Consider the following 25196-nt stretch of genomic DNA (forward strand, 5'->3'; position numbering starts at 1 on the left):
TCAAGGCCTGCTATTCACTTGCTTGGACAGAAAAAAAAAGCCAAGCCTTGGTTTTCTTATATTTATTTGGACACGCTGGTCGTCTCGCCATTTCAATGCTTATTAGCAAAGGTCCGTTACATAGAAAGATTTCAAAGACAACAGTAAATGGGGGAGGGATGCTCTTGTAAACCGTCAAGTCGCCTGAATCAACCTGACCATGAAGGGAAGCACGTCGTTAGAAAAGGTGACCACGGTAACCTCGGCGCATGATTTTCTTACCTTTGTAGCCACCTGCAAACGGGCCACCTCCTGCGCCGCCGTACTTGGCCGCTTTGGCCTCTGCGGAAGGTAAAAAAACTAACTAACTAAAACAAACTATAATGACGCACGCGCATGCAAATATTCAATCAAGTGTCTGGTGGTCCAATGGGAGAAGAGGGAAGAAAAGCAGGCAGGTGGGCTGACTTACCCAAGGGCCGGTGAGCCGGGCCCAGCTGCTGCGGAACGTAACCTTGGCAACGACAAAACAAAATCACCAGACGAGCCCCCAATCGGACCGTGACCCGGCGACGGAGCCGGAAAACAAAAAGTCACCTGTTTGCGGCCCTCCGTAGGCGGCGGGACCTGATGACGCACAAAATACCCGTCAACTCTGACCTTTTTCTACCAGGGCTTGTCGCGCGTGTCCCGGCGGGGCCCTTTTTAGTCCTCACCGTGTTTGCCGGCTTTGCCGCCGTCGCCGCTGAGGCCGTGGGGCTGGGCGCCGTACGGGTAACCGCCGTCTCCTGCGATTGGGGGACACACGGAGGGTTACGGGAGAGCCGCGGCTTGGCTGCAAACACAAGCCATAATCACCCTCCAGTCTGGCGGGAGCCACCGGAGCGGCGCCGTAGGGGACCTGAGCCGCCGCGCCTCCTATTGCCGTGGGGAAGAAAACAAAGTGGCGCTTGAGATTTTCACGCGGGACCCAGAGCGCTACGAGCCAGTCGCACCGTATTTGCCGGCCGTCGGGTCAAATCCGGCACCGGCGCCGGCGCCTCCTGGGGAAAAGGCCAGACCACACGTCCACACTTTCTACTACCGACGTTCCACCTCTCCCAGACATTGACGGCAAGGGCCATAAAAGTTGCTTTTCAATTGGAAAGAATTCCAGGCCTTACCGTAAGGGACCTGCGCCTGTCCGGGGAAGTTTCCGGGACCCAGAGCTGCGAAATTTAGGTGATAAATAAAAAAAAGAAAAACATGAGTTCAAACGCCGCAATGAAAACCTATCGTTTACTGTCACAATATGGCCGCTTTCCTACATTTTACGGACCACACTGCATTGTCAATTCATATCAACCGGAAAGTGACGGAAGGACTTGTACAAGAGCACTACCCAGTGGATACAGCACATACTGCACGCAGTGGGATGCAACTTTTTTGTTGTTGTTGTTGTTGTTGTTGCAATTGAATATAACTCACCGGCTCCGTAAGGGTCGGCGTAGCCATTTCCGTAACCCGTCAATAAGTGTGGCGATCCGTAGTCGGGGGCGCCGTTCAGACGTCTGGAGCTGGATGACCCCGCCGCCGGCTCACCGAGGCCGTTGCCCGCCGGAGCGGCCCCGTATCCTCCCGCCGCGCCGTTAGCCAAAGCTGCCGTTCGAAAGGCCGCGCCGTCACTTTCATCCACGTCCGGAAAAATAAATCAATAGACGGCGGAAAGGGAGCTGACCCGGAGAACCCCCCGCGGGCCCTTTGGTGTATCCTCCCTGACCCAGAGCGGTGGGGGCTGACGCGCCGGATGCAGAGTCAGCCAAATGTTTGAGAAAAAGTCCCAAAGAGGACCACGTCGAGTCTCACCTCCGTGGTTCCCGGCCGACCCCAGGTATCCTCCCTGGCCTAGACTCCCTGTGGGCGTGGTCACAGTATTGACATCTCACCTACTTTGGAAGGAAAGGTGACTAGCTCGGGCCTCACCTGGCCCGTAAGCCCCCGGGGCCAGGTTCCCTCCGACGTAGTCGCCCGTGCCGCCGATGAAACCTGCGGAAGCGCATCGGGGCCGGCCCCAAAATGGCCGCCCATCAGGCACGCGGCTAGAAAAGCCACGACGAGCGTACTACCGACGACCTACGGTTGGAAATACCTGGGCGGGTGGCGGGGTAGACCGGGCCGGCGTACGGAGCGTATCCTGGAAGAGGGCCGCCGCCGTAAACTGTCAAGTCAAGGGGAAAAAAAACGTTTTCCTCCCAACGTTTTTTTGTTTGTTCATTTTTTTTCCAATCAGAAGAGCCAAGCTTTGAAGCCCAAAGACGGACTCTTACCCGGAAGAGGGCCGCCGCCGCCGCCACCGTAAACTGTCAAGTCAAAGAAAAAAAAAAAGGAAAGTTTTCCTCCCAATGTTTTTTTTTGCCTCATTTTTCTACTTACGGCGTTTAGAGGCGTGGCCCAAAGCCTGTCCGTTGGCCGGCACCAGCCCGAGCGCGGCCAGATTGGCGCCTGCGACACAAGTCGGCGGCGGTTTCACACGCTCGAAACGCGCCTTCGTACTTACCGTAAGGGGTGCCGTAGGCGGGAACGCGTCCGGGTACGAGAGGTCGGTAGCCCCCTGTCAAAACAACATTTTTCTCCCTTATGGAAGCTTTAAAGCATTTTAAAAGGTCATTTATGACACAATAGTCAAGATAGAAAAAGTTCAAACAGTGCGAGTGACAGATGGGCTGGAGTGATGACGACAAAAAGTGCGGCGGAAGGTAGGAGGAGGACGACGACGTACCCACTCCTAGCGGACTGGGAAGAGGATAATGGCCCACTAAAAAAAGGACAAAAACATTTCAACATGTTGCCCAAAAAACATGGCCACGAGACCAAGGAAGAAGAGCCAACCCACTTCCGGCCTTCAACGGCTTGTTGAGAAACCTGCCCTGCGGGGCGCCATTCACTGGGGCGGGAAAAGAGACAAGATTCACGCGGCGCCGCTGACGCTTCAGGCCGTGGACGCGCCGACCACTCACCTCCTTTGGTCCGGATGCCGACACCTGCGGGGCGGACGCCGCCTTGACGTCAACAGAGGTGCCATTCAAACATGTTTTTTTTTGTTGCTTCGGTGAGAAGCGCCATTGTGTTGGCGCCAAAAAGATCCGCGGCAATTTGGCCGGAAAATTCAAACGTGCGCGTGCGTGCTAGCGTGCTAGCGTGCGTTGGTTGATGGCACATGACACCCTGATTCAAATGTGCGTTCATCGCAACATTTGCCAACACATTTTCCCGCACCCTTTTGAAGATTTTGTGACATTCGTGCAGTGTTTATTCTGTCTCGCCCTCCCTCGCTAACGAAGAGGAGGGAAAATTTATTTTCCTTCGTGCTTATCCCCAAGAGGGTTGCGGGGGTGCTGGAGTTGATTCCGGCAACTATGGGCAGGAGCCGGGCGACATACGAAGAATCGCTCACGTCAATTTTGGCCTAGAATTTGCCTCCCTTGCAGGTTTTGGGGATGTGGGAAGAACAATGCAAACTTCATGCACTTAACGGGGATTGAGCCTTTCATCTCAGAACAGCGAGGCGGACGCGCCAACCACTATACCGTATTTTTCCGACTATAAGTCACAGCAGCCAAAAAATGCACAAAAAATATCTAGTGTGGCATTTTTGGAAGGACAATGTGTTATTTGATCAGAAACCAAGAAGAAATATAGGTTAGAGTACCAATTGTAAAATGGAGAACAACGGGCTAAATGTTAATACTATAACACTTTTTTAAATTTATTTGTATTTTATTTTAGATAAGTCGCACTTGAGTATGAGTCACAAGCCCAGCAAAACTATGAAAAAGGTGCAATTTATAGTCCAGAATATATGATCATTGAAAAGACAGTATTAAATGTGAACTTTGTTTGCGTACCTCGGGCTGGTATGATCCTCCTCCACGACACCCCCTGAGCTTTAACCCCTGCAAGTCAAAAAGAAAGAGCCACGTCAAGACTTTCCTAAAAAAAAAAAAGAAGCCACGGGCGGGCGACCGGGAGGCGTCGGCACGTTCTCCTCGCACGCGGCCGCCAAAGTTGGTCGCGTCTTGGTCCTTTGATGGCTGGATATTAAAGCATGGCAAGTGGCATTTTTAACAGGCGGGTGAGAGGCGGCCGTGGCTCAAGGGGCCCATTCATGCCAACCGCGGAAGATAAACGACCGGGCCCGGCATTTAGGGAGGGGGGCGGGGTTCCTCATTGCGCCTGTGGGTTGTCGCGCTCGCTAAAACTCGACCGCTAGAGGGCGGTGTTGCAAAACATCTCAATTCAAATCTTCACCATTGTGCCCACACACACACACACACTATTGACCGTAACTTTGAGGTTAAAGGCAAAAGTTTGTTTTTTTATACGGTTAATTGCAAAACTTTAATGTCTTACGCAGTTTTGAGTCAGATTCTCTAGCTAATCCGTTGATTTCTTAGCAAAAAAATTAAAAAATAATAATGAAAAGAGTCGGAGTTAGTCGTCACAATGGCCTACTATTGATCTTATCCCATCACAAGCAAATTTTCAAATGGATTTTTATTAGGCAAACATGAAAAATCTGAAGAAAACGTTCTTTTCTAGCACCAACCTCTTCTTACTGAGGAAGGACGGCATATTTTACAACGGAGGTATTGACGGCGATGGACGTCCAAAATGTACGGCGGTGAATTTTCTCCTTACCCATTTGCAGAGCTGGCCTAGCCAGGCAGAAGAGCAACCACGTGCAAAGAAGAGCCGGGCACCACATGATCGCAGAGAAGGTCGATGAGCCCCGCCGCGTCCCGCCGCGCCTTTTATACCGGCGCTCCCGACTCCTCCCACCCGCGACGTCTCCGTGGCGACGGGAATATACGGACTCTGTGAATTTAGGGAATTTGAAAACAGCGGCCCGCCGGACGAGTGCTTAGTACGTCGGCGGCCTGACACTTCTGCGACCGTGTGGAGCTTGCACCTTCTCCCCTGGCTCGCGTGGATTTTCTTCGGGTACTCTACTTTCCGCCCACATCGCAAAAACATGCATGCGAGGCTAGCTGGTTGCACAATCTAAATTGCCCCTTGCTATGAAAGATCGGTTGTTGGTCTCCTTGTGGCCTAGAATTGGCTCCAGCACTCCCGGAACCCTCGTGAGGAGAAAAATGAGCGTGCATGTTTGGGGGAGAAAACCAGAATACCAGAAAAAAACGGATACAGGGAGAACACGCAAAGTCCGTCGCAGTAAAGTCGGAACCCGCCGGGGATTGAACCCTCGGTCTCAAAACGGCGAGGCCACGCCGCTCGGCCGCCGCACAAACTCGAGACAAAAACGATACGGTGAAAAAGTTTCCGTGGTAACAAGAGACGATGTTGAGACTACGAACAAGAAAAGGAGGCCAATTTTGTCCATTCTTTACGTAACGCCACTGCCGCCGCCGCCGCCGCGTTCCGCTCGGGCGACACGGGACCACCGCGGGCGGAGGCGGCCTAAACATCTGGCCTGACCTCCAAACATTTTGTCTGGCCGCCCCCACGCATTCGCCGCTCACCTTCATTTCGCCCTTTTTATCCTTTTTTTAATACTTATTTTGTCTCCTTATAGCACGTGAAAGAAATGTTGATGTGAAATTTAGGGCATTTTTCCTCAACACGTCATCTATATGAATTGTGCATATGACACTATAAACCAGGGGTGGGGAACCTTTTTGACGAAGAGAGCCACAAACAATTCATATTTTCCAATGTTATTCCTTGTGAGCCATACTACAAATTTAAAAGTCAAAATGCATACATGTAAACGAGTGCATTTTCAATTTTTTGTAATTTCACCACTTTTAAAGTGGAAAAATATGAATATTTTTCCACTTTTAAAGTGGAAAAATATGAATATTTTTTAAAAGATTCTTATGCTGTTGCTAATCAATGAGAGGATGCATTCCAGAAGAGTCTACTGCAACAAAAAAGAAGAAGATTAAAGCAGTTCTAGATGTAATATCTCAGTTCTGTCACCAGCAATTTCCATATTTTAGCTCACAGGTTAGCAAAGAGCCAGATGCACCCATCCAAAGAGCCACATGTGGCTCCCGAGCCATAGGTTCCCTACCCCTGCTATAAACTAATACATGACGCCCGATCCTTTTGAAGTGGGAGGGATGGCAGCGAACAAATATTTGACTAGAGTAGAACTCCTTTGGATTGACAGTAGAAGTTCATTTCCAAAGTCACAATGAGCCAAAGCAGAAGGACAAAAGAGCCAAACGCGGCCATGGAGCCACCGGTACGCCAGCTTGGACATCTGTCCCCTTCGACGGCAGCGGAACGGGACAATTCGCTGCGGTGCGACGCCGGCCCGAGTATCAGAGCTCTGAGGCCCTGCAATTTTTTTTCTTTTTTCCACCGGCTTTCTCGCCTACGCGTCTGGATTTACGGTCACGCGAGACTTCCGAAAAGGGCCGTAAACCTCGGAGCGGAGGGTGCCGGGGCCCGCCCGCGTCAAAGGGTAGAAACTCAATGTTCCCTGGCACGGAGACAGAATGCTTGATGGGAGGAGCCTGTCCTCGCAGAAGAGTTCAACTCGGGACAGACTGAAGGGCAAAACAAGTAGGAAGCAGAGCAAAGGTAAAGAAAGCAACAGACGAAGAGAATCAAAAAGCCCTCATCGCTTCCTGGACCAGAGTAAGTTGTGTCTTTTCTCTTTAGTCAAGGGCACTTTTTTAAAAAGAAAAGACGAGCCCTGGCAGTCACGCGGGTGTAACGCCTGCCCATTGTCGTCTATCTGTCCACAGATGTCGTTGTCGGTCGCCAGGCGGGCGCTCGCCGCCGCCGCCGCGTCCCATTCAAGCCACGAGGGAGGAGGTCAGAATGTCGTGAATTAAATAAGATTTCTTTTGGGTTTTAAGAATGAACTGATAGGCTGCTGTTGGTGAAGATAGAGACCCAATCCATGTTGACCGAGAGGGTCGGCAGCAACGATCGGAGGTCTATACGCTACCGAAACAGACTGCAGAACGTAACAAAAAATGTCCAGCGGAAACGTCAACCAAATCACAAGCAAAAAATCTTAGCTTACCAAACTAGTTTACTTCTACCAAAGCAAATACGGTTTCCTAGATTCATTTCAACATGATGTTTGACGCCTGAGCTAAAGGAAAGTTTAGCTTCATTTAGTGTTGGAGCTGAGAAGTGCAAAAGAATGTAGGCTGAATTTCAGCTTCTTTTTCAATGATTTTTTTCCATAAAAACTTGGTGGCCCACCCCAGCAAAATCTTCCAAACCAGTAAAAATCTCCTATGTTATACTTAATGCACTCCCCCAGCAAATACCTGGAAGATCCTGAGCTTCGTGCTGGCCCTGCCCGGCGTGGCCGTGTGCATGGCCAACGTCTACATGAAGATGCAGGCCCACTCCCACGAGCAGCCCCAATTCGTGCCCTTTGAGCACCTTCGCATCCGCACCAAGGTGAGCGCTCGTAGCGGCGCCCCCGCCGACGCGGCTCAACCGCTGGCTTCCGCCGGCAGAAATTCCCGTGGGGAGACGGCAACCACTCGCTGTTCCACAACGCTCACACCAACCCTCTGCCCGATGGTTATGAGAGCTCCCACCACTAAAGGGTCAAGTCGCTGTCAACCTGCACTTGAATAAACTACGCGTGTTGCAATTCATTATCATCTGATTTTTTAGGGAGGTTAAAATACTTTGCACTACTTGGGGAGTGTAGCAAGTTAGGCTAAAATGATAAAGTAATATAAAGCAGAAACAGATGGGATCTGCAATAAATGAGTGAAATTTAAAAGGGCTTGATTTTCCATAAACTTAAGGGATGGAGTGAATGAAATGTATACTTTTAAATCTAAAAATCCAAACTACGTCTACGGTTAGTGTCAAACCCGAGCGTTTGATAAATCTGTCCAAATTTTACCGAGTTGGGAGTATTTTAGTGCAGAAAATCACTCAACTCACATTTCGTGCGGCCGAGAAATTTGCTCCTTTTGGGTGGCTGCCGGTCATTAACGCCGCCGAGCGCGACATTTTCAATCTCGCTCACTTAATGCGATATCTAGAAACTTCGCGCACTTTGTCATCCTTGTACAACCAATCGCGTGCCATTCGGTGACGCAGCGTAACTACGTCATCCAGATAGCGACGCGTCGGCCATGTTGTCAACGAAGTGAGAGGCGCGCTTGTTTTCAAGCGAACAGAACGCAAGACGGGTGGGACTCGAGCACGACCTCAGCGGACCGGGACCGAGGGGCGGCCGGCCATGGACGCGGATCACCTGGACCCTTGTCCTGCGGCGAACGAGCGCGGGGACGCGGACGGCGGCCTAGCGGCGGCCTGCTCGTCCAACGGTAGCGGTGGCGAGGAGGACGACGCCGAGCCAGAGCCCGAGGCTCTGGGGCGGCGGGGGGGCCCCGACGGAGGCTCGGGAAGTCAGCGCGCCCCGGACAGGAGCGTCTTGCTCGGCGGCAGAGAGCAAGAAGTGTCGGTGGAAATTGGAGGAACCTATTTGTGCCAACGAGCCGACAAAACGTGGCGTAAGTTGCACTCCGTCGCCGGGGAGATGACGTCACTTTCTAGAGACACTAGGGAATCTCTTCTTTTATGGCGTAGTCAAAAATCATAATCTCGGCGGCGTGATTGTTCGGCAGGTGTCCTGGAGGGAGGGCAAATTACGCGCGCTACCTGGGCACACCAAGCGGGGGCGCTGTCGTTTCGTATCATATCTTGTTAAAGGGACTCCGAGCGTAGATAGGAGTTAGTGACTAATGGACTCAGTTAAGGTTTCTTTATTGTCAAAAGAATAATAAAACAGCATTTCCGCCATTCTTTATAAAGCAATCTACATCTTTAGTTTTGTGCTCATTTCGAAGCAACTTCTTCACGCTATAAACGTTGACTACACCTAGAAAAGAATGGACGGTTTTGTCATTTTGAATTGATGTCATCACTTTCCCACTTGGATTCAGACGCAGCGGAAGTCATCCAGTCTCGCCTGAACGAGCAGGAAGGAAGAGAAGAGTTCTACGTGCACTACGTGGGATGTAAGCGACCGCGGTCGTCCGAACGCCACGTCGTCCGACGACAAAGGCGTTGATTTCCATTCGTGTGGCGCACGTTCAGTCAACCGGCGGCTGGACGAGTGGGTGGGCAAAGGTCGCCTGGCGCTCACCAAGACGGTGAAAGACGCGGTGAGGAAGAGCGTGGAGGTGGGCGGCGTCGGCGACGTGGGCGAGCAGCCCGAGCGCAAGATCACGCGCAATCAGAAACGCAAACACGACGAGATCAACCACGTGCAAAAGGTGAGGCTGGCGAGAAGGCGGGTGCTTTCCGCAGCGGCGGAGCCCATTTTCTTTCTTTTTTTTTTGCAGACTTACGCCGAGATGGACCCGACCACGGCGGCGCTGGAGAAGGAGCACGAAGCGGTAGGTGTGCCCTCGCCGTCCCCGCCCACCGCCCTGGCCGACCTCTGAACCTCGCGGCAGATCACCAAGGTCAAGTACGTGGACAAGATCCAGATCGGCAACTTCGAGATCGACGCCTGGTACTTTTCGCCCTTCCCCGAAGACTACGGCAAGCAGCCCAAACTTTGGATCTGCGAGTACTGCCTCAAGTACATGAAGTACGAGAACACCTTCAGGCACCACCTGGTGCGTACATTCTCTCTTTTTTTTTGGTTTCTAACATGCTTCCGGGTCATATTTCTGCTACCCCGAGGAATTTTCTGCACTACTTTTCACCTTTTGGGAAATTCATTGATTTACTTTTCCAAAGTCTGGCCTTCAGCCTTCCTCCTAAATGTGTGTGTGCAGTCCAACTGCCAGTGGAAGCAGCCCCCGGGCAAGGAGATCTACCGGCGGAGCAACATCTCCGTGTACGAGGCGGACGGCCGCGATCACAAGGTGAGGCGGTGAGCTGGCCCAAAGTGTCGCTAAGGAGGCACGGAACGAGCCGGTCTGCTTTTGTTTTATTCTTCCCAGATCTACTGTCAGAATTTGTGTCTGCTGGCCAAACTGTTCCTGGACCACAAAACGCTGTACTTTGACGTGGAGCCCTTCATCTTTTACATCCTCACCGAGGTCAACAAGCACGGGGCGCACATCGTGGGCTACTTCTCCAAAGTAAGAGCCTCGCCATCACCGCAGTTTGGGAAAGGAAAAAAAGGCAGCATTTATGCATGAAAACCATGCAGGGTTGCTGGAAATAATTGCCGCGCACGTTAGGATTTGTTGCCAAGTTGATTTGGGGGAGGCCAAATGTTTTTCAGGAGAAAGAATCGCCGGACGGGAACAACGTGGCTTGCATCCTGACACTGCCGCCGTACCAACGGCGCGGTTACGGGAAGTTCCTCATCGCCTTCAGTGAGTGGCCACGCCCCCGCCCGGATGCGTTTTTTATAACTCTCGGGGGGAACGTCGAGGGCTCATATTTTGGATGTCGCAGGTTACGAGCTGTCCAAACTGGAGAGCGCGGTGGGCTCCCCCGAGAAGCCGCTCTCCGACCTGGGCAAGCTGAGCTACCGCAGTTACTGGTCCTGGGTTCTTCTGGAGATCCTCCGGGATTTCAGGGGCACGCTCTCCATCAAAGACCTAAGGTGCGCCGAGTCAATTTATTGACTCAGCCGGTTACTCGTAGTGGGGGAGCCCTGACCCCCCCCCCCCCCCCCAAATAAAACGGGTTATGGGTGCAAGACTTTGTGTTTAGCTCCAACAAGTATTTTGTGTGCCAACGCAGCCAAATGACCAGCATCACGCAGAGCGACATCATCAGCACGCTGCAGTCCCTCAACATGGTCAAGTACTGGAAAGGCCAACACGTCATCTGCGTCACCCCCAAACTGGTGGACGAGCACCTCAAGAGCGCGCAGTACAAGAAGCCGCCCATTACCGGTGAGCGTCGCCTCCCGGCGCACGCTGCCGTCCCCCTGCCGGCGCCGCTAACCACTGGGCTCTCCCCGCAGTGGACACCATCTGCCTCAAGTGGGCGCCCCCCAAAAACAAGCAGGCCAAGTTGTCCAAGAAGTGAGTCACCAGATGGCCGGCCAGAAGCCGCTCCAACTGTAAATATGTTTTATTCCATATCGCTACTTTGTTAGAATAAAGTCCGAGAAAAGGCACGAGACGTGCGCGCTTCTTTTTTCCAACATTTCGAGCGGGTAAACGACGTTATCTCAAAGATGGCTCCATTTTAGACACGTTGAACAAAACATTTTCAATTTCAGAATGGAGGCACGCCAAACGCTACGACGTACGCTGGCTAAAAACGCAACACTTGAAAAAAAATGAAATTGTTGAGCAAACACCACATTGGCAGCCGTTTCTTTATTTGCAATAAATTAAAGAATCAGTTCATGAGCTAAAAGGGACAAGTCATCTTAACGACGTTGTACAGAATATATTAAAATCAACTCGAGTGAGATACAAATTAAATTAACACCATGTTAGGAATGTATTTTACATAAATACCATTGTTTTAAACCAAGCGCTTAAATAAGGCAAAAACGACACAAATAAATACATGGTCACTCACGTTTTGGGGACTCGAGTCTCGCAAGCGGCACTTGGTGAAATTGCGCCATGCGCCAAAATCCAAGTAGGGGGCGGGCTCGAAAATGTGCCCGGCAAAATGGCAACAGAATGGACCCAAACTAGTGAGTGACGCCAACTTTCCTTCAAGTCAGAGAAAAGAGCGGGCCAGGTGCGGGGCTACCTGATGCGTCCGTCACGTCGGGGCGGTCCCAATTGGGATTTGGGGTCCGGGCCGAACGAGCTCCAGGCGCTCCTCCGGCAGGCACGCAGGGCGGGGCAAGCCGCCTCGCCGCCCACCGAGCAGACGTCGTGCGCCGCCCAGAAGCCGGCCAGGAGGCGGTCCAGCCACCGCCGCAGCGGCGCCCCCGTCAGGCCGGCGTTGGCCTCCGCCTCCTCCACCGCGCCCAGGCTCAGCGGCAGGCGCAAGATGGGGTTCAGGCCGTGGAAGCTCTGCTCCATGTATGACTTTCCCGGCGGCCCACCGTGGAGCGTCGAAGCCTCCTCTGTCAAAATAGTAAAGGCGAAGTATCGTGTTAAACGTTTGGCGAACCTTCGAGGAGAAGATCTCGGCGGCGGCGGCGGCGAGCACCTGGCGACAGGGGGCGCCCTCGTCGGAACTGCAGCGGGGCCACCGGGAAGGACGTCTGTCCCAGCGGGCTCCAGCGGTCCAGCACCTTCAGCGTCCAGACGCCGGGGCGCAGGGGCCCGGCCAGCGGGGGGCGGTAGTGCGTCACCTCGGCGCCGGCGTCCACGCGCACGTCGTAGGTGGTGGCGATCACGTTGGTGGGGTCGATCCACACCACCGTGGCCGTCAGGTTGCCGCTGCCCCGCCTCCAGCGCAGCACCGCCGACGGGGCGTCCTCGGGGCCCAGGAGGCCCCCGCGCGTGATGAACAGGCGCTCCTTGGGGTCCCACTCGCGGCCCACCTGCAAAGGGACCGGCGACGATTAGATTTCAAGGGGCGACCGCTCCCCAATGGAAAAAAAACGAGGTACTATATTTTTTGTAAGAGTTTGTCTGCTAAGAATTTTGCGAAATTCACGTTATTTTTTCTACTGAACCGCCAGAGGGCGCTCCAGGCAGGAGTTGATCTGACATGACTTGATTAAGGCCAGTAATGACTTATTTTAACAATTATATTCCATTATCTTCAACCCGTTATTGCCTCGTCTTTTTTCTTTCTTTAAATATTTTGTCATATGTCTTTCAAGAGGACTTGTGTTCTTTATTTTGGATTTTACCTCCAAAAAAATGAGATTTTTATTCCAATACGACTTCTATTAAGATATATTTTGGCCCCCTTTGTGCATTTTTGGCTCTAGTCACAAAAAAATGGGTGTGTGTACGTGGCTGTGGGGTGAGCGACCTGAATGTGCAGTAGTCTGTTGTCCGGGTGGGGGGGTTCGGCCAGGGCAAAGTGGTCCCGGGGCGTCACCCAAGTCTCCAGTATCTCCGAGCGGCCCGATCCCGGCTCGGTCGCCGCGTGGCGCACCAGGTAACCCTGGAAGCGGTCCGACAGGAAGTACATGTACACGGACAGAGGCTGAGCCGCCCCCTGGTACCTGGAGGAACACGGGTGGGAAAACAGAGCGCCGTTTCAGGCCAGGAGTCGACGGACTTGAATAAATAAGCCAGGTTCCCCAACAGAGCCGTCTTTATCCCACACAAGGAGACCCTTGTCGCACGGACGGGCGCCAACCTCGGCTAGCTTCTCTCCCACCCAAACGTCACTCACGCGGTAGCGTTGGCTCAAATCCGGCAGAACTTGGAAGCCCGTATCACCGATGAAGCCCAAACCCCAGAGAACATGACAATTTCTCAGAATTTGCCACCTCCAATTCAGCCCAAGAAAGGTTCAACAAAAAAAACAAGAAGTATCCCTACAAAAGGTGCACATTTTCTCCAGCGGATCACCTGAGGTACACTTTTAATTCCTTAGGTATTAAAAAGCCGCACATTTGACGAGTTAGGAGGGAAAGTTTAAATAATGACAATGTCTTGGTACGAGTCGCTGCTGGTTGGAAAAACGTTTGAACGGCCCCCGGCGATCGGCAAACCTGGACGTACCTGCAGGTCTCGAGGGCGGGGCTTCCCGGCGCCGAGGACGAAGCGGCGGCCCGCTCCAGGCCCATGCGGGCGAAGGCGTGGTAGTGGCCCAGCGCGCCGTCCGTCGGCTTGTCGTCCGTCTCGCGCTCGTAGACGTTCTCCCAGTAGGCGTGAAGGCCCGGTAGGCCCGGCGCCGGCGCCCCGAACAGCCGCGCGTCCAGCAGGTTGACCACTTCCTGGCTCACGGCCGCCTCGAACTTCCTGGCGAAGAAGGCCGGCCGCGACGCTTGCTGGCCGCCCGAGGAGAGGACATCAGGTCAGTTAAGTGAAGCTTCATCGTAATGACAATACTTATTCATTGGATTGGAGGCAAATGGGGACGTTGCAACGGAAGACCTTCTCCACTCCTTCGTCATTTCTTCTAACGCAGAAAGGCGCCTGCCAAAATAAAGCCGCCCATAATGACGGCTCCGCCGCGTCTATAAATACAGCGTCCGCTTCCTGGACGGGCTCGTAGCGCTAATTTGGCCCCGGTTATTCCCGGCGTCTTTTTTTTTCTTCTTCTTCTTCTTCTTCCAAGCCAGGAATATCTAACGCTTCCTGCCTTCTAATGACAACCTGCGCTCAGTCAGAAGCTCGTCCTTCACTTGAAAGACTTCCCGTACCTTTTCAGGTACCCTTTCTTCAGACCGACACCCACACATCAAAATGGCTTGGGGGGGGGCATCCTTTTCAAAGGCGCCAGGAAAAAAACAAAGGGGCCGGGAATCCCCTCTGACGAGACCGTTGGCAATTACGAGGCTGGCCGTCGCGATACGTCAACGATGGGGGACGGGAAAGAGGGTCTTTGGAAAGAAGGACGAGGCCGGCTCACCTCGAAGCGTGGCACGTCGGCGGGCTTGAAGTCGTTGGGCGAGCAGCCGCACCAGTCCACGATGTGCTTGTACTGGCATTTGCAGCCCAGTTTGCGGTTCCAGTTGGTCAGCCTCAGGTTGTTGTCCACCATGCTGCCGCAGAGGGCGCTGTTCTCCAGCACCGTGTGGAAAAAGGACTGCGAAACGCGGGCCAAAGTCAAAGCCGTGGCGCCAAGCGCTTATCCCACTAAAGCGGGGCTTTAGAGACAAAAAACCCATTTTGGACGTTCCTCCGCCATCTCACCTCGGCGGGAAGCAGCGTGAAGGCGTAGAATCGCTTCAATCCGGTCACCAGCTCGTCCTGGGATCGCGCCACGTAGTCCACGAAGGCCCGGTTGAGCAGGAACCAATCGGAGCCGCCGTCCACCTGGATGCCCTCCGGGATCTGCCGGTCGCCCAGCCGCCACATGTGCGTGTCGCACTCCACGAAGAGGCGGTCCAGACCCTGCTTGCGGATGAAGCTGACACGGGGGCGTCAATGAGACCGGGTCATGGGGGGGGGGAGGCGGGTCCCGTGGGGGGGGCGCGTAATTTGCGACGACAGCCGGCTCTCACCGTGCATTGTCGCGCCCGTGGGACTTGATGAAGTTGAGGTGGCGGTGTTTGGACAAGAACGCCACCAGCTCGTCGTTGGTCCTGCAAATGACATTCATAACCATCACAAATTGCCCAATAAGAATTCCCCCAACACGCGCCACATTTCCGTCAAATGACTTTCTTTTTGCTTTCAACAGGCAAAAATAGGCGCCAACAAAATCTGACAAAAATGCTATTATCAAAATAAGGCTTTGCATCTTACTCAAATGATACTTTTTACAGGTTAGGTTAGTGTCATGACAGTTTTTTTAAACTAAAAAGTGGACTCACATTCTTGGTAAGAATTGTTGTTTTTAATCACTGTTTAATCACTAATGTTGTTCTTGCAGGGCAAATGGAGCGGATGAAAATGTTGCCACATTGTACAACTCGTACGCGTTGCTTTGTGCATGACAATAAACTCTTTTGCACGGAATAACTATACTTTTGGCTCAGATGAATTGGACGTCAATTCAGTCCGTGACGTGGGGTTATCAGCGATTCTATTCAGAGCTGGCGTTGGCCGCTCCCATCGGCCGCCACCCCTCCCCCCCCGCTCCAAAAAAGCAGGTCATGCCATTTGCACGTCGATAGACGCCAAGCGCCACAAACCAGTGCTATAATTGGCCGGCGCGCACCTCAATGTCACGACGAAGGGCGACCAAACCGTCGCCCGCTTTTCACGGGCCTGCGGTAAATGGCCAAAGTAATACTTCGCCCAAAGAATACGGGCTCGGTGGTCACCTGATGGGGTAGTCGGCGCCGCTGAGGTTGACAAAGAAGTCCCAGGACCAATCGCTCATGGCCAGCAGGTCCTCCATGGCGCGCAGGTACATGGCCAGCAGGCTGGCCCCGCCCCAGATGGTGGCCATCCTCCACGGCGTCACGCGCACGTTGGGGTAGCGGCGGGCCATCGGCGCCACCTCCCGGTGAAGGAAGTCGGACCTCTGCGGAGGCGGAGCTCAGTTATTGTCGCGCGGGCCGCCGTGATCGAGGCCCCGCCCCACCCCGCCCGGATCCCACCTCGTCCACGTGGATGTAGTAGAAGTGCGCCGTGTGGTAGATGGCCTTGAAGAGGCGGCGGAACTGCCGCGCGGCCCGCCCGTGCACCACCAGCACGAAGGCCAGCCTCACCGGCGACACCGGCGAGGCCGGGGCTCGATCCCGCTGTGGATCCCGCTGTGGATCCCGCTCCTCGTCCCACTCCACGCTCGCGCTGGCTTTCCCTGCAAAAGTCAAGGATGGAGCCCGCCATCATCAAAGTGTGACATGATAAGTGCTGGTCCACCGGGCCACCACAACTCAAGTTTAAGGACGCAAATGGACCAGAAAGCCTTCCGGGGTCCGGACACGCTCATGTTTGACCCCCACATTAGCATTGCATATTTGAGCAAGTGACAAATCCCATACATCTGAAAGTTAGAGTAGCGTACGCCACTGAAAGTGAGACAACTTTTTGGAAGTTTCATGTTTCACGGTACCCTCACGCGACCACTAATGACGGGAGTGCGTGACGGCCAAGCCCGAAGGCCAAGCCCGTCCGCCCGTCCGTCCGTCCGTCGTATCATCCAACCACTTGAAAGGCTGGGCCACCCCCGTCCTTTGACGGACGGGGTCTCGGAAAGGCTGGCGGGGCTCGACTTTGGGCGGGCAGGGCCTGCCGCCATTGAGGAACAAAAGTGGAAGCCTTTAGTCAGCGCGTCCCAGAATAAGTTCACAGCGCTAGCCTGTAATTATCGGCGAAAGAAGCGAAAGAAGCGTTTCACACGGGCCACACCCAGCAAAGGCGCACACTGGTGTGGTGGCCAATACCCAAACGGGAGGGAGTACGGGATGTTCTTTGCCCGTCCCTCCATTTGATGATAGTTGGCAGTTATCCACTACACGTAGTACTTAGAGTCCATTTGATCTGATTTGGGGTCAAAACCTTTTCATTTTCTGCTGTCTTCTGACAATATGCTTTGTGCAACTGAATGATTTTGTTGCTTTGTAGCCAATCAATTTCATTCTTGTAAAAAGGGCAGCGCTCAACTCGATTTCCGATCAGATGGGGGACGTCTCTCATCGTTACAGGGCCGGAGGGCCTTTTCTGCCATGGACATTCGATCCATTTCAACCGAGAAGGCTGCCACGTTTCTCCACCATTGACTGCTTTGGACCTCTACCATCGTCCATGGCAGCCATTCAGTTCGTCGTGCATAAGAATTCGGGGTCGTGACAATGCATCGAAACGGCGACGCCGGGTTCCCGCCCCCAAAAAAGTATACGTACATTTGGAAAACGCGATGGCGGCCGCCGGCCTTACCTGGCAGGGGGCAGTATCGAGGCAGCCGGCGAGGCATGAGCTTCTCCTCCCGGTGTTTGCAGTAGACGTCGGCCATGCGTTGACGACACTGGCGACTTTTGGCTCGCGACAGCGCCGAGATCACCTCCTTGCCCAGCATCTCGCACGGCGCCGGCGCCGCCGCCGGCCGGCCTTCCGGCTCGGGGAGTCGCCGGGCCGCCGGGTCTCCGGGTCCCCCGCCGTCCGCGCCGAACGAGTCTCTGGGCACTGAGTTCTCGTTGTTGCCGTCGGGGGGCGGCGGCTTCTCTTTGGGTCGGTGGGAGCGGTAGACGTCCTGAAGGGAGAGACGTACAATTGGCTCTTTTTAACGCCACGCGCGTTCCATAATTGTCGCTTCCTAGAAAGAGAGTACGCACACCGAAAACATTCAGACGGCCGAACCTCGACGGCCAAACGTGTTTACAGACGCGTTCGGGGCGAAGATATGCTTACGCAACACGGCAAGCGGGCGCAACGGTGCCACCGAGGCGGGGGTGGCCAGCCACGAGCCCCTACAAGTTCATACAAAATACAATACAAAATACAATACAAAATACAATACAAATACAATACAAATACAATACAAATACAATACAAATACAATACAAATACAATACAAATACAATACAAATACAATACAATACAAAATATATATATATATATATATACATATATATATATATATATATATATATATATATATATATATATATATTTTCTGTCACTTTTCACATCGGCGTCTTTCTTCATCGACACTACGAACGCCAGCAGTCTTTGTTTTTATTGGCTGGGAGAACCAACAATAGGATACGCTGCAATGGTGACTTTTAGTTTTGACGCACCACCGCAATTTATAGACTCTGACGGGAAAACGTCCACTCGGGCTTTGCTCCTCCAATTTCTAGAGCCAGCGATTCACTTTCATGAATTGAATGATTCTTCGACGAGCACGCGGCTAAGCTGCTGGAATTTGTTTTTCCAGGTACAGCCTTTAACTTTGGTGGGTGGTGGCCGCTGTGGGGGGGGTGGGGGGGGGAGGTTGGGGTTTACAAGCCGAGCCGCCTGCCAGATCGCCACGGAGAGGCCCCGGAATATGTGGAGGGTGGCTGACGCGGGGCCCTCCGCTTAGCCGTCAGTTGCGGGGCGCTCGCGTCTACACTCGCCGGGAATCGAACCCGCATTTCATGCCACCGAGCGTCACGCCTTTCCTTCACCGAATGATAACGAAGGGAAAAAATATCAGGGAACGCATGGTAACCCTCATTTGAAGTCATTGTACAGAGAGACAAAATGAAAGAATGTTTGTTGTGGTGGTGGTGGTGGGCAGAGGCCCCAAAAGAGCGGCGCGAAAGAAAGACGGGCAGGCCGCGTTGTCACGGTGACCCGGTGACTCGACCTTTCGGCACGCCGCGACGTCACTTTGGAGCTCAAGTAGATTTGTAGTCGCCGCCCCGTGTGAGCGAGGCCGCCGTTTGGTCCGGTCAATAGGATGGAAACGATGACCGAGATGGCAATCGGTCGACGTGGTTGGACCGCCGTACCCTTGACAATTGACCTCCACGGCAATCGGGTTCCATCACCTTGATTCCGTATACGACGGACAAGCCTCGAGTGAGCCGATTTATCTTTCCGAGACCTGGGTCAAGTTGCCGTTGTACGAGCGATGGCATTTTGTCCCATTTGGGAAAGCTTTGAAACGGTTGGTTAACTAGGATTGTCCATTTTGTAAGAAAAAAACCTCCTCATCAATCAGCCAATCGATCCTATTTGTGTCAACGAATATTTCCGAAAGATTGGACGTCAAGCTGATGCCACGTGAAATGGCCTCCTTTGCGAATGGAGTTTCGAACGCTGGACAAACGGATGGACTTACGGTTCGTCGTAGTTTGTGTCTGGTGGCCGCGTTTCCCAGCGTTTCGGGCGGCGCCGCCTCGCTTCTCCCGTGAGCCCCGTTGCCGGGCGTCCGTCCGTCGGCTTTGTCCGGACCGACGGCTCGTTTGTGGCGTCCGCCTCCGTCGCCATTGCCATAACCATTGCCATTGCCATTGCCATTGCCATTGATATTGCCATTGCCGCCGCCGCGCCTGCCGGACGAACCGTCCAGACTGCTAAAGTTCCACACCAGCAGCGTCTGGACGAGCAGGACGAGCAGCGCGACGGCCACCGCCGCCGACCGGGAGCGCGTGGCCAACCTGCGGGGACGACATACGGGAGCCTTCATGGCCGGCCGCCTGGAAGTCCCGGAGCGACGGTGGCTGCTTGGAGGAGGGTCTTTCGGATCGTGAGCCCGGGACGCCTTTTTGGCCGGCGACTGGCTGCTGGCTGGCTACTGGCTGGCTATTTGCTGGCTACTGGCTGGCTATTTGCTGGCTACTGGCTGGCGGCTGGCTGGTCCCTGACGGCTGACGGCTGCCGGCTGCCGGCTGGCCACGCGAGGATGTCGGCGTCTTGACTCTGGCCCCGCCCCCGTTTTTTCCTCTTCTCCAAATAGAGCTACGTTCGGCTGGGTTGTCCAGACTAAGGCCCGCGGGCCAACTTCACGTCATTGTAACCCACCTACACTTCTCAACTTGAACGACAGATGGAGCCAGCGAGTTCAGGGCTTTTAAGGTGAATCGTTCATTTCGATTGAACAAACCCTCGACAATTTCATCTTTTGAATTGCTCTGCACACTTTGGAGTACAATTGCTGAAATATTCCAATACCTTTAGACTATAGTGTGGATTTATTTTGCCCTCAACCCATTCACCGCCATTGATAGTTCATACATAGACTGGGAAAGATTGACGTGGAGCCAGCACATTTCGCTGCCAGGGCGATAGACGTCGTCATAAAAACCAGCGTGGCCTCGCGTCCAAACGCAGTTCGCCAACGACAACTAACGCTCCTTTCGAGGTCATCGTCGTCTCGGTCCAGCACGGCCGCCGACTTCCCGAAACGTCGCCGAGTCGTCGCCGTCTCCCGGCTTTTGACGTCGCGGTCCCGCGCCAAAGGAGGCGGGGCGATCTTCAGGTGCGGCCGCGCGGCGTGGGAACGATGGTGTCCAGGACGGCGATCCGCCGGGGGTCCCAGACGCAGTCCTCCTCCAGTCCGCTGGGCACCATCCCGCAATGGGGGGGCACCCAGGCCGTGTCAAAGATGGGGCCGTGGCGCACGTCGTGCCAAGTCTTTTGCCGCGGGTGACCCTGGAAATTGATGGCGATCACCCGGCCCACGTCCACCGCCACCTTCAGGACCACCTGGGCGCAGGCAAGACCAGCACAAACCATGGCGGAGGCGGGCCATTCGCTAGCCGCCTTGGGCCCCGCCCTTTGTTACGACCGAGGCCGCACGAGCCGTTTAACCTAGGGTTGGGCGATCGCTCCATGGCGCAGTGCCACCGCACGATACGGCGGCACCAATTAGAATGGGCCGATTGCCATACCGTGGTCGTCGGGCCCGAAACTAGCGATCGAGCGCGACCCGTGGCGGAACGCGCGAAGTTACCGACCTTTTCGGCTTCGGGATGGTGAAGAGGGTAGCGCTTGGCCTTCTGCAAGTCGCGACTCAGGTAGACGCCGCGTCCCAGCATCCCGTCGGGCGACTGGCGGAAGCCCGCCGACACGATGAGCTCGGCGCACTGCCGGGTGGTGCCGTGGTACATGACGTAGCGTCGGCCGTCCTCGGGCGCCTCGCCGCCCAGCGGGTCCACGCCCTGGGGGAGCTCAAAGTCGTCTTCGGCCCAGTCGTACTGCATCCGACGGATCGGCGTCGCTTCGAAAAATGTCCGGGCAAGGCCACAAAATCACAAGGTGTTTGACCATTCAAGTTCAAGCCGTAGATAAAAGAGCGACACTCTAGACTTGCTGCAGAAAACCACGCCAGGTGTTAAAACTAGGGAGTACCTCGACAACCACGCTCAGGATCTCATCACGATCCGGGCGGAGGGAAGATTTCAGAAGCAGAAGGCAGGCCCGAGGCGCGAGCTTCCGCTCGAGCCGACGCGGAATCGGCCCCGCGCCCTGACGATAACCTGCCCGGATCAAAATGAGGGCGTCAGTCACGAATCACAAATCTGGCTGCACGGTAATGATTAAAACCAATGCAAATAGGTTTACAAAAAATCCATCCAAACTAGAAGACCATTATCTGTGAGCACCTGATGGAGATGCCGAAATGAGGAAGGTGGACGTCTGCCAATCATTTCCAAGCAGAAAGAGGAGTCCAAATAGGGGGAACTAACTTTTCCCTTCCCTTCCTGCACTTGCACCCTGATCAACGCGTCACATTGTGGACTGACAGACGCGTCCAATCATCGGTCGCAAGTCTTGGACAATTAGGCGCTGAGAAGATGACAACGGACGTCATGCTTGACGTTCCCTTTGCGCACCTTGACGTGCACGTTAACGTTTACAGGCGTGCGTGAGTGCGTGCGCGCGCCCCCAGAGAGCCATTTGCACCACAAAATCGCCAAAGGCAAACATTTGAGAGGAGAGCAGTCAGGCAGGCGGGCGGCTCACTCGAACCTTTTGTCCATTATTCGCTCTTCGGTGGCGACCGACGGCGAGAGACGTCCAACTCATTTGCTAGCTTTGGCTCTCAACGGCTAACCATCCTTTGGATTAGAAGACAAAATAAAGTCTCGGTCCTTACTTGCTTCCAAAGGCTAGCGATTCAAATGAATAGGTAAAGAGACGCTTGACAAATGCGAGATGCTCGTCTCGTTGCGTCCACTAGAGGTCGCCGTTCGTCTTCCCCTTCTGAACTATAGATTTGATGGCAATCGTTAGGTGCGGTTCACGGCTATAGGAAATTTTGGAAGAGGCACGGCTCAAAGAGTCCAAGACAAAAGAGGAAAAGTTTATTTGCCGATTGACATTTTCCGATGAACAGATGCAAACATCTTTTGCGCTCTGCACAAATTGGATTTTCGGCTCGTCGGCAGCCGTTTTGTACCGATTCAGTTCGATTATTTCCATCACGTTCATTTTTTCTTCTCCAACACACAACGTCCAAGCGGGCGCCGAAGACCGGTCTAGGTCGCGCACGCCGCGTCCCGCTCCGCATGGAGTCGCAGGCCCTCTCGGCCCCGGCGCTCGCCGGCGTGCACGGCGCCGTGCTTCTTGAGGGCGGAGGAGTCGGCGAAGCGCCGTCCGCAGGCGGCGCAGGCGTACGGCTTCTCGCCCGTGTGCGTGCGCCGATGGCGCGCCAGGTTGTGCGGGTAGTTGAAGGCTTTCCCGCAGACGGCGCAGGCGAAGGGCTTCTGGCCGGCGTGCGCCCGCAAGTGCGTCTCCAGGTCCCGGCGGCTGTCGAAGCACTTGCCGCACGCCTCGCAGGCCTTGCCCTTGTTGTGCGTCATCAGGTGCGCTTTCATCCGCTCGGGGTGGTCGGCGCGGGCGCCGCACACGCCGCAGTCGTCCCGGTGGCCGGCCGAGTGGTTGAGCAGCGAGACCAGGGAGCAGAAGGCGCGGCCGCACACCACGCAGATGACGCGGCTCTTCCGGGGGCGGGGCCCCGGCGCGGCCGCCACCTTCTTGTCCCGCCGGTGCGTCAGCTGGTGGCGCCCCCTGGCCGAGCGGTCGTTGAAGCGCTTGCGGCACACCTGGCAGGCGTACGGACGCTCGCCCGTGTGCACCAGCGCGTGGCGCGTCAGGTTGTGGTGGCACTTGAAGGCCTTGTGGCACTGGCCGCACGGGAAGGGCTTCTCGCCCGTGTGCACCCGCATGTGCGTGGCCAAGCCGCGGGCGCCGTTAAAGAGCTTGCCGCACACCCGGCAGGGTCGGCCGCCGTCGTGCGTGCGCAGGTGGGTCTTGACGTCGTCGGCCGCCGCGCCGCAGACGCCGCATCGGGAGGGGTGGCCGGCGGCGTGGTTGAGCAGCGAGACGACCAAGCGGAACGACTTGCCGCACACGCCGCACGCGATCCGCGCGGTCCGTCTCTTGGGCTGTCCGGACGCCGCCGCCGCCTCCTCCGGCTCCGTAGGTACCTGCTCGCTCCCGTGCGCCAGCAGGTGGCGCTTGCGGGTGGAGTGGTCGCTAAATCGCTTGCCACAGACCTGAGGGAGGAAACACGCTTTCATGACTACTTGCTAATCTGAAATGCCACTCGGACATGCACGACATTAATTTTCAAAATGTTGTCTTCCATTTTCACAACCACAATACACCCACCATAGAGCGCTTTGACTCTCAGCCAGGAGTCAAGTGTGAAGAAAGGACAAAACACTACGGGGCGCTAAAAAGAGAAAGGAAAAGGGGGAAGAAGAAGAAGTGGCGTGTACCTGGCAGGCGTAGGGTTTCTCTCCCGTGTGCTTGCGCGCGTGTCTTCTGAGGTTGTGGCGACAGTTGAAAGCCTTCCCGCAGTGGTCGCAGGCGAAGGGCTTCTCGCCCGTGTGCACGCGGGCGTGGGTCCTCAGCGCCGCCGCCGTGGAGAAGCCCTTGCCGCACAGGCCGCACACGCTGCCCGTCACGTGCGTGCGCAAGTGGCGGCGAAAGCTCTCCTCCGAGTCCGAGCGCTGGCCGCACACGCCGCAAGCGTCCTTGGGGTGCGCTTCGCTGTGATTGGCCAGGGAGGTGAGGGTGCGGAAGCTCTTCCCGCACACTTTGCAGTCGACGGTGGCGGCCTTGGCCCTTCTCGCCGCTTTCTTGACGGGACGCCGCGCTTCCTCGCTGCCACCCTGAATCAGAAGAAGAAGAAGGTTAAGGTTAGTTTTCGATTTTTTCCAAAAGCACTGATCGGAGAGAACATGTCCTGCTATCGTGCTTTATCACTGCATACAAAAATAGTTTGCGCCGCGCTGATGATGCTTTCTTTAGGTGGCCCTTACCTGGGACCCAGACATTCCAAAAGCAGGTTCCAGAAGCAAGACCTGGGAAGCTCCACCGTCCTCATCTTCACACGCCGGTTCCGCCTCGCCGCTACAATCCAAGGTTCGCTCTTCCTGCGACGCGCCCGCCCCAAAGTGGCGGGATCGGGCTCTGGACCGGGACCACCGCTCGGGGTCTATCGAGAGAGGCGCCTCGGCCACGCTCGACAATTCTTCTTCTAAAAAAACAAAAACACAATGCACGGCTAGAATTCATTTCTAATGTGGCTAAATACATTTGTGAATGCAACCGATTGATGCCAAATGTAGTATTAGAATTGGCCACACATTTGTTTGGCAAAAATATAGCAATCGTTTTAAACAAAATAGATTCATTGAAAGATCAATTGTGAATTCCAAATACATTCAATTAAAACGAAATTAAACTTCCCCAAATTAAAAGAAATAAATTGTAAAGAATAGAAAAAGTAAAGACGCATTTACAAAAGAATGTGTGTACTTTGCTCGAGAACATCAGCTAGCTTAACGCTTACACTGCCACTGACGGCAATAGACGTCCAACCCATGTCAACTGGCAGACGATGTTTTTATGTTTGGTTTGCTTTTTTATTTCTCTAACAAACAACACTTTTACTACCTACTATACAACACACACACTGCTTGCTGGGCTTTCAGTCAAATAAAATTAAAGGTGACAAATGGTAAAAATGATATCAAGTTCCGTAAATAAGGGCACGTCATTTTCCCAAGATTTGTTGAACAAGTGAGAAGGGGAGCCGACCGTGTTTTTGGTCGTCTTTTCGAAGGCGCTGGAGCTCTTCCTCCAAGCCCAAGACGGTGCCTCTGACCGCCTGGAAGATCTCCTCGGCGGCCGCGCAAAGACGCTCGTTAATGGCCGCTCGGAGCTGCTCGAGGCTCCGAATCGGGATGGCCATGACGACGCGGAACGCTCCGAAGAGGAAAAACGCAATTAGCGGTTATATTGGCGATTGTTATGGGCAGGATAGCGTCGCTGACTTCCGGGGGGGTTCTTCTTCGTCTACCTAAGGAACGCCTG

General features: G+C 54.4%; 6 protein-coding genes across 11 annotated transcripts; 2 read left to right on the forward strand and 4 right to left on the reverse strand.

Moving 5' to 3' along the window:
- Positions 1 to 47: 47 nt before the first annotated feature.
- Positions 48 to 8002, reverse strand: LOC144087952 (uncharacterized). Of its 5 annotated transcripts, none has more exons than XM_077618091.1 (22): positions 7909 to 7990; positions 4657 to 4833; positions 3864 to 3911; positions 2976 to 3017; positions 2852 to 2902; positions 2738 to 2773; positions 2516 to 2569; positions 2392 to 2460; positions 2286 to 2318; positions 2108 to 2176; positions 1942 to 2004; positions 1825 to 1872; positions 1697 to 1753; positions 1447 to 1617; positions 1143 to 1187; positions 975 to 1022; positions 838 to 897; positions 696 to 767; positions 577 to 606; positions 452 to 493; positions 262 to 321; positions 48 to 193 (listed from the first exon to the last, which is right to left on the reverse strand). In XM_077618091.1, the coding sequence occupies exons 2-22, from the start codon at positions 4721 to 4723 to the stop codon at positions 189 to 191; spliced, it is 1170 nt and encodes a 389-aa protein (XP_077474217.1). In that variant the 5' UTR covers positions 4724 to 4833; positions 7909 to 7990; the 3' UTR covers positions 48 to 188. The 5 variants fall into 5 exon arrangements, with proteins under 5 accessions (XP_077474217.1, XP_077474218.1, XP_077474219.1 ...); XM_077618092.1 differs by having other exon boundaries at positions 2976 to 2999; positions 7909 to 7988; XM_077618093.1 differs by lacking the exon at positions 4657 to 4833 and having other exon boundaries at positions 2976 to 2999; positions 7909 to 8002.
- Positions 6457 to 7610, forward strand: cox6a2 (cytochrome c oxidase subunit 6A2). The gene is made up of 4 exons (XM_077618098.1): positions 6457 to 6624; positions 6735 to 6804; positions 7265 to 7407; positions 7467 to 7610. Exons 2-4 carry the CDS (start codon positions 6735 to 6737, stop codon positions 7554 to 7556), a joined length of 303 nt encoding a protein of 100 aa, XP_077474224.1. The 5' UTR covers positions 6457 to 6624; the 3' UTR covers positions 7557 to 7610.
- Positions 8003 to 8043: 41 nt separating the features above from the next.
- kat8 (K(lysine) acetyltransferase 8) lies at positions 8044 to 11062 on the forward strand. The gene is made up of 11 exons (XM_077618085.1): positions 8044 to 8483; positions 8916 to 8990; positions 9070 to 9248; positions 9318 to 9371; positions 9432 to 9596; positions 9759 to 9848; positions 9927 to 10067; positions 10214 to 10307; positions 10390 to 10540; positions 10681 to 10835; positions 10907 to 11062. The coding sequence occupies exons 1-11, from the start codon at positions 8210 to 8212 to the stop codon at positions 10969 to 10971; spliced, it is 1443 nt and encodes a 480-aa protein (XP_077474211.1). The 5' UTR covers positions 8044 to 8209; the 3' UTR covers positions 10972 to 11062.
- A 190-nt stretch (positions 11063 to 11252) lies between these two features.
- Positions 11253 to 19810, reverse strand: LOC144087947 (xylosyltransferase 1-like). The gene is made up of 11 exons (XM_077618083.1): positions 19207 to 19810; positions 17316 to 17628; positions 16034 to 16236; positions 15755 to 15957; positions 14990 to 15070; positions 14679 to 14895; positions 14395 to 14571; positions 13542 to 13810; positions 12841 to 13036; positions 12064 to 12400; positions 11253 to 11977 (listed from the first exon to the last, which is right to left on the reverse strand). Exons 1-11 carry the CDS (start codon positions 19552 to 19554, stop codon positions 11652 to 11654), a joined length of 2670 nt encoding a protein of 889 aa, XP_077474209.1. The 5' UTR covers positions 19555 to 19810; the 3' UTR covers positions 11253 to 11651.
- Positions 19811 to 20040: 230 nt separating this feature from the next.
- Positions 20041 to 22020, reverse strand: LOC144087953 (uncharacterized). Of its 2 annotated transcripts, XM_077618097.1 has the most exons (4): positions 21473 to 22020; positions 21219 to 21346; positions 20825 to 21087; positions 20041 to 20573 (listed from the first exon to the last, which is right to left on the reverse strand). In XM_077618097.1, exons 3-4 carry the CDS (start codon positions 21068 to 21070, stop codon positions 20343 to 20345), a joined length of 477 nt encoding a protein of 158 aa, XP_077474223.1. In that variant the 5' UTR covers positions 21071 to 21087; positions 21219 to 21346; positions 21473 to 22020; the 3' UTR covers positions 20041 to 20342. The 2 variants fall into 2 exon arrangements, with proteins under 2 accessions (XP_077474223.1, XP_077474222.1); XM_077618096.1 differs by having other exon boundaries at positions 20427 to 21087.
- Positions 22021 to 22152: 132 nt separating this feature from the next.
- On the reverse strand, positions 22153 to 25187 carry LOC144087948 (uncharacterized). The gene is made up of 4 exons (XM_077618084.1): positions 24921 to 25187; positions 24140 to 24357; positions 23594 to 23989; positions 22153 to 23368 (listed from the first exon to the last, which is right to left on the reverse strand). Exons 1-4 carry the CDS (start codon positions 25072 to 25074, stop codon positions 22349 to 22351), a joined length of 1788 nt encoding a protein of 595 aa, XP_077474210.1. The 5' UTR covers positions 25075 to 25187; the 3' UTR covers positions 22153 to 22348.
- Positions 25188 to 25196: the final 9 nt, after the last annotated feature.

Source organism: Stigmatopora argus, chromosome 14 (genome assembly GCF_051989625.1).
Source record: "Stigmatopora argus isolate UIUO_Sarg chromosome 14, RoL_Sarg_1.0, whole genome shotgun sequence".
NCBI lineage: Eukaryota > Metazoa > Chordata > Actinopteri > Syngnathiformes > Syngnathidae > Stigmatopora > Stigmatopora argus.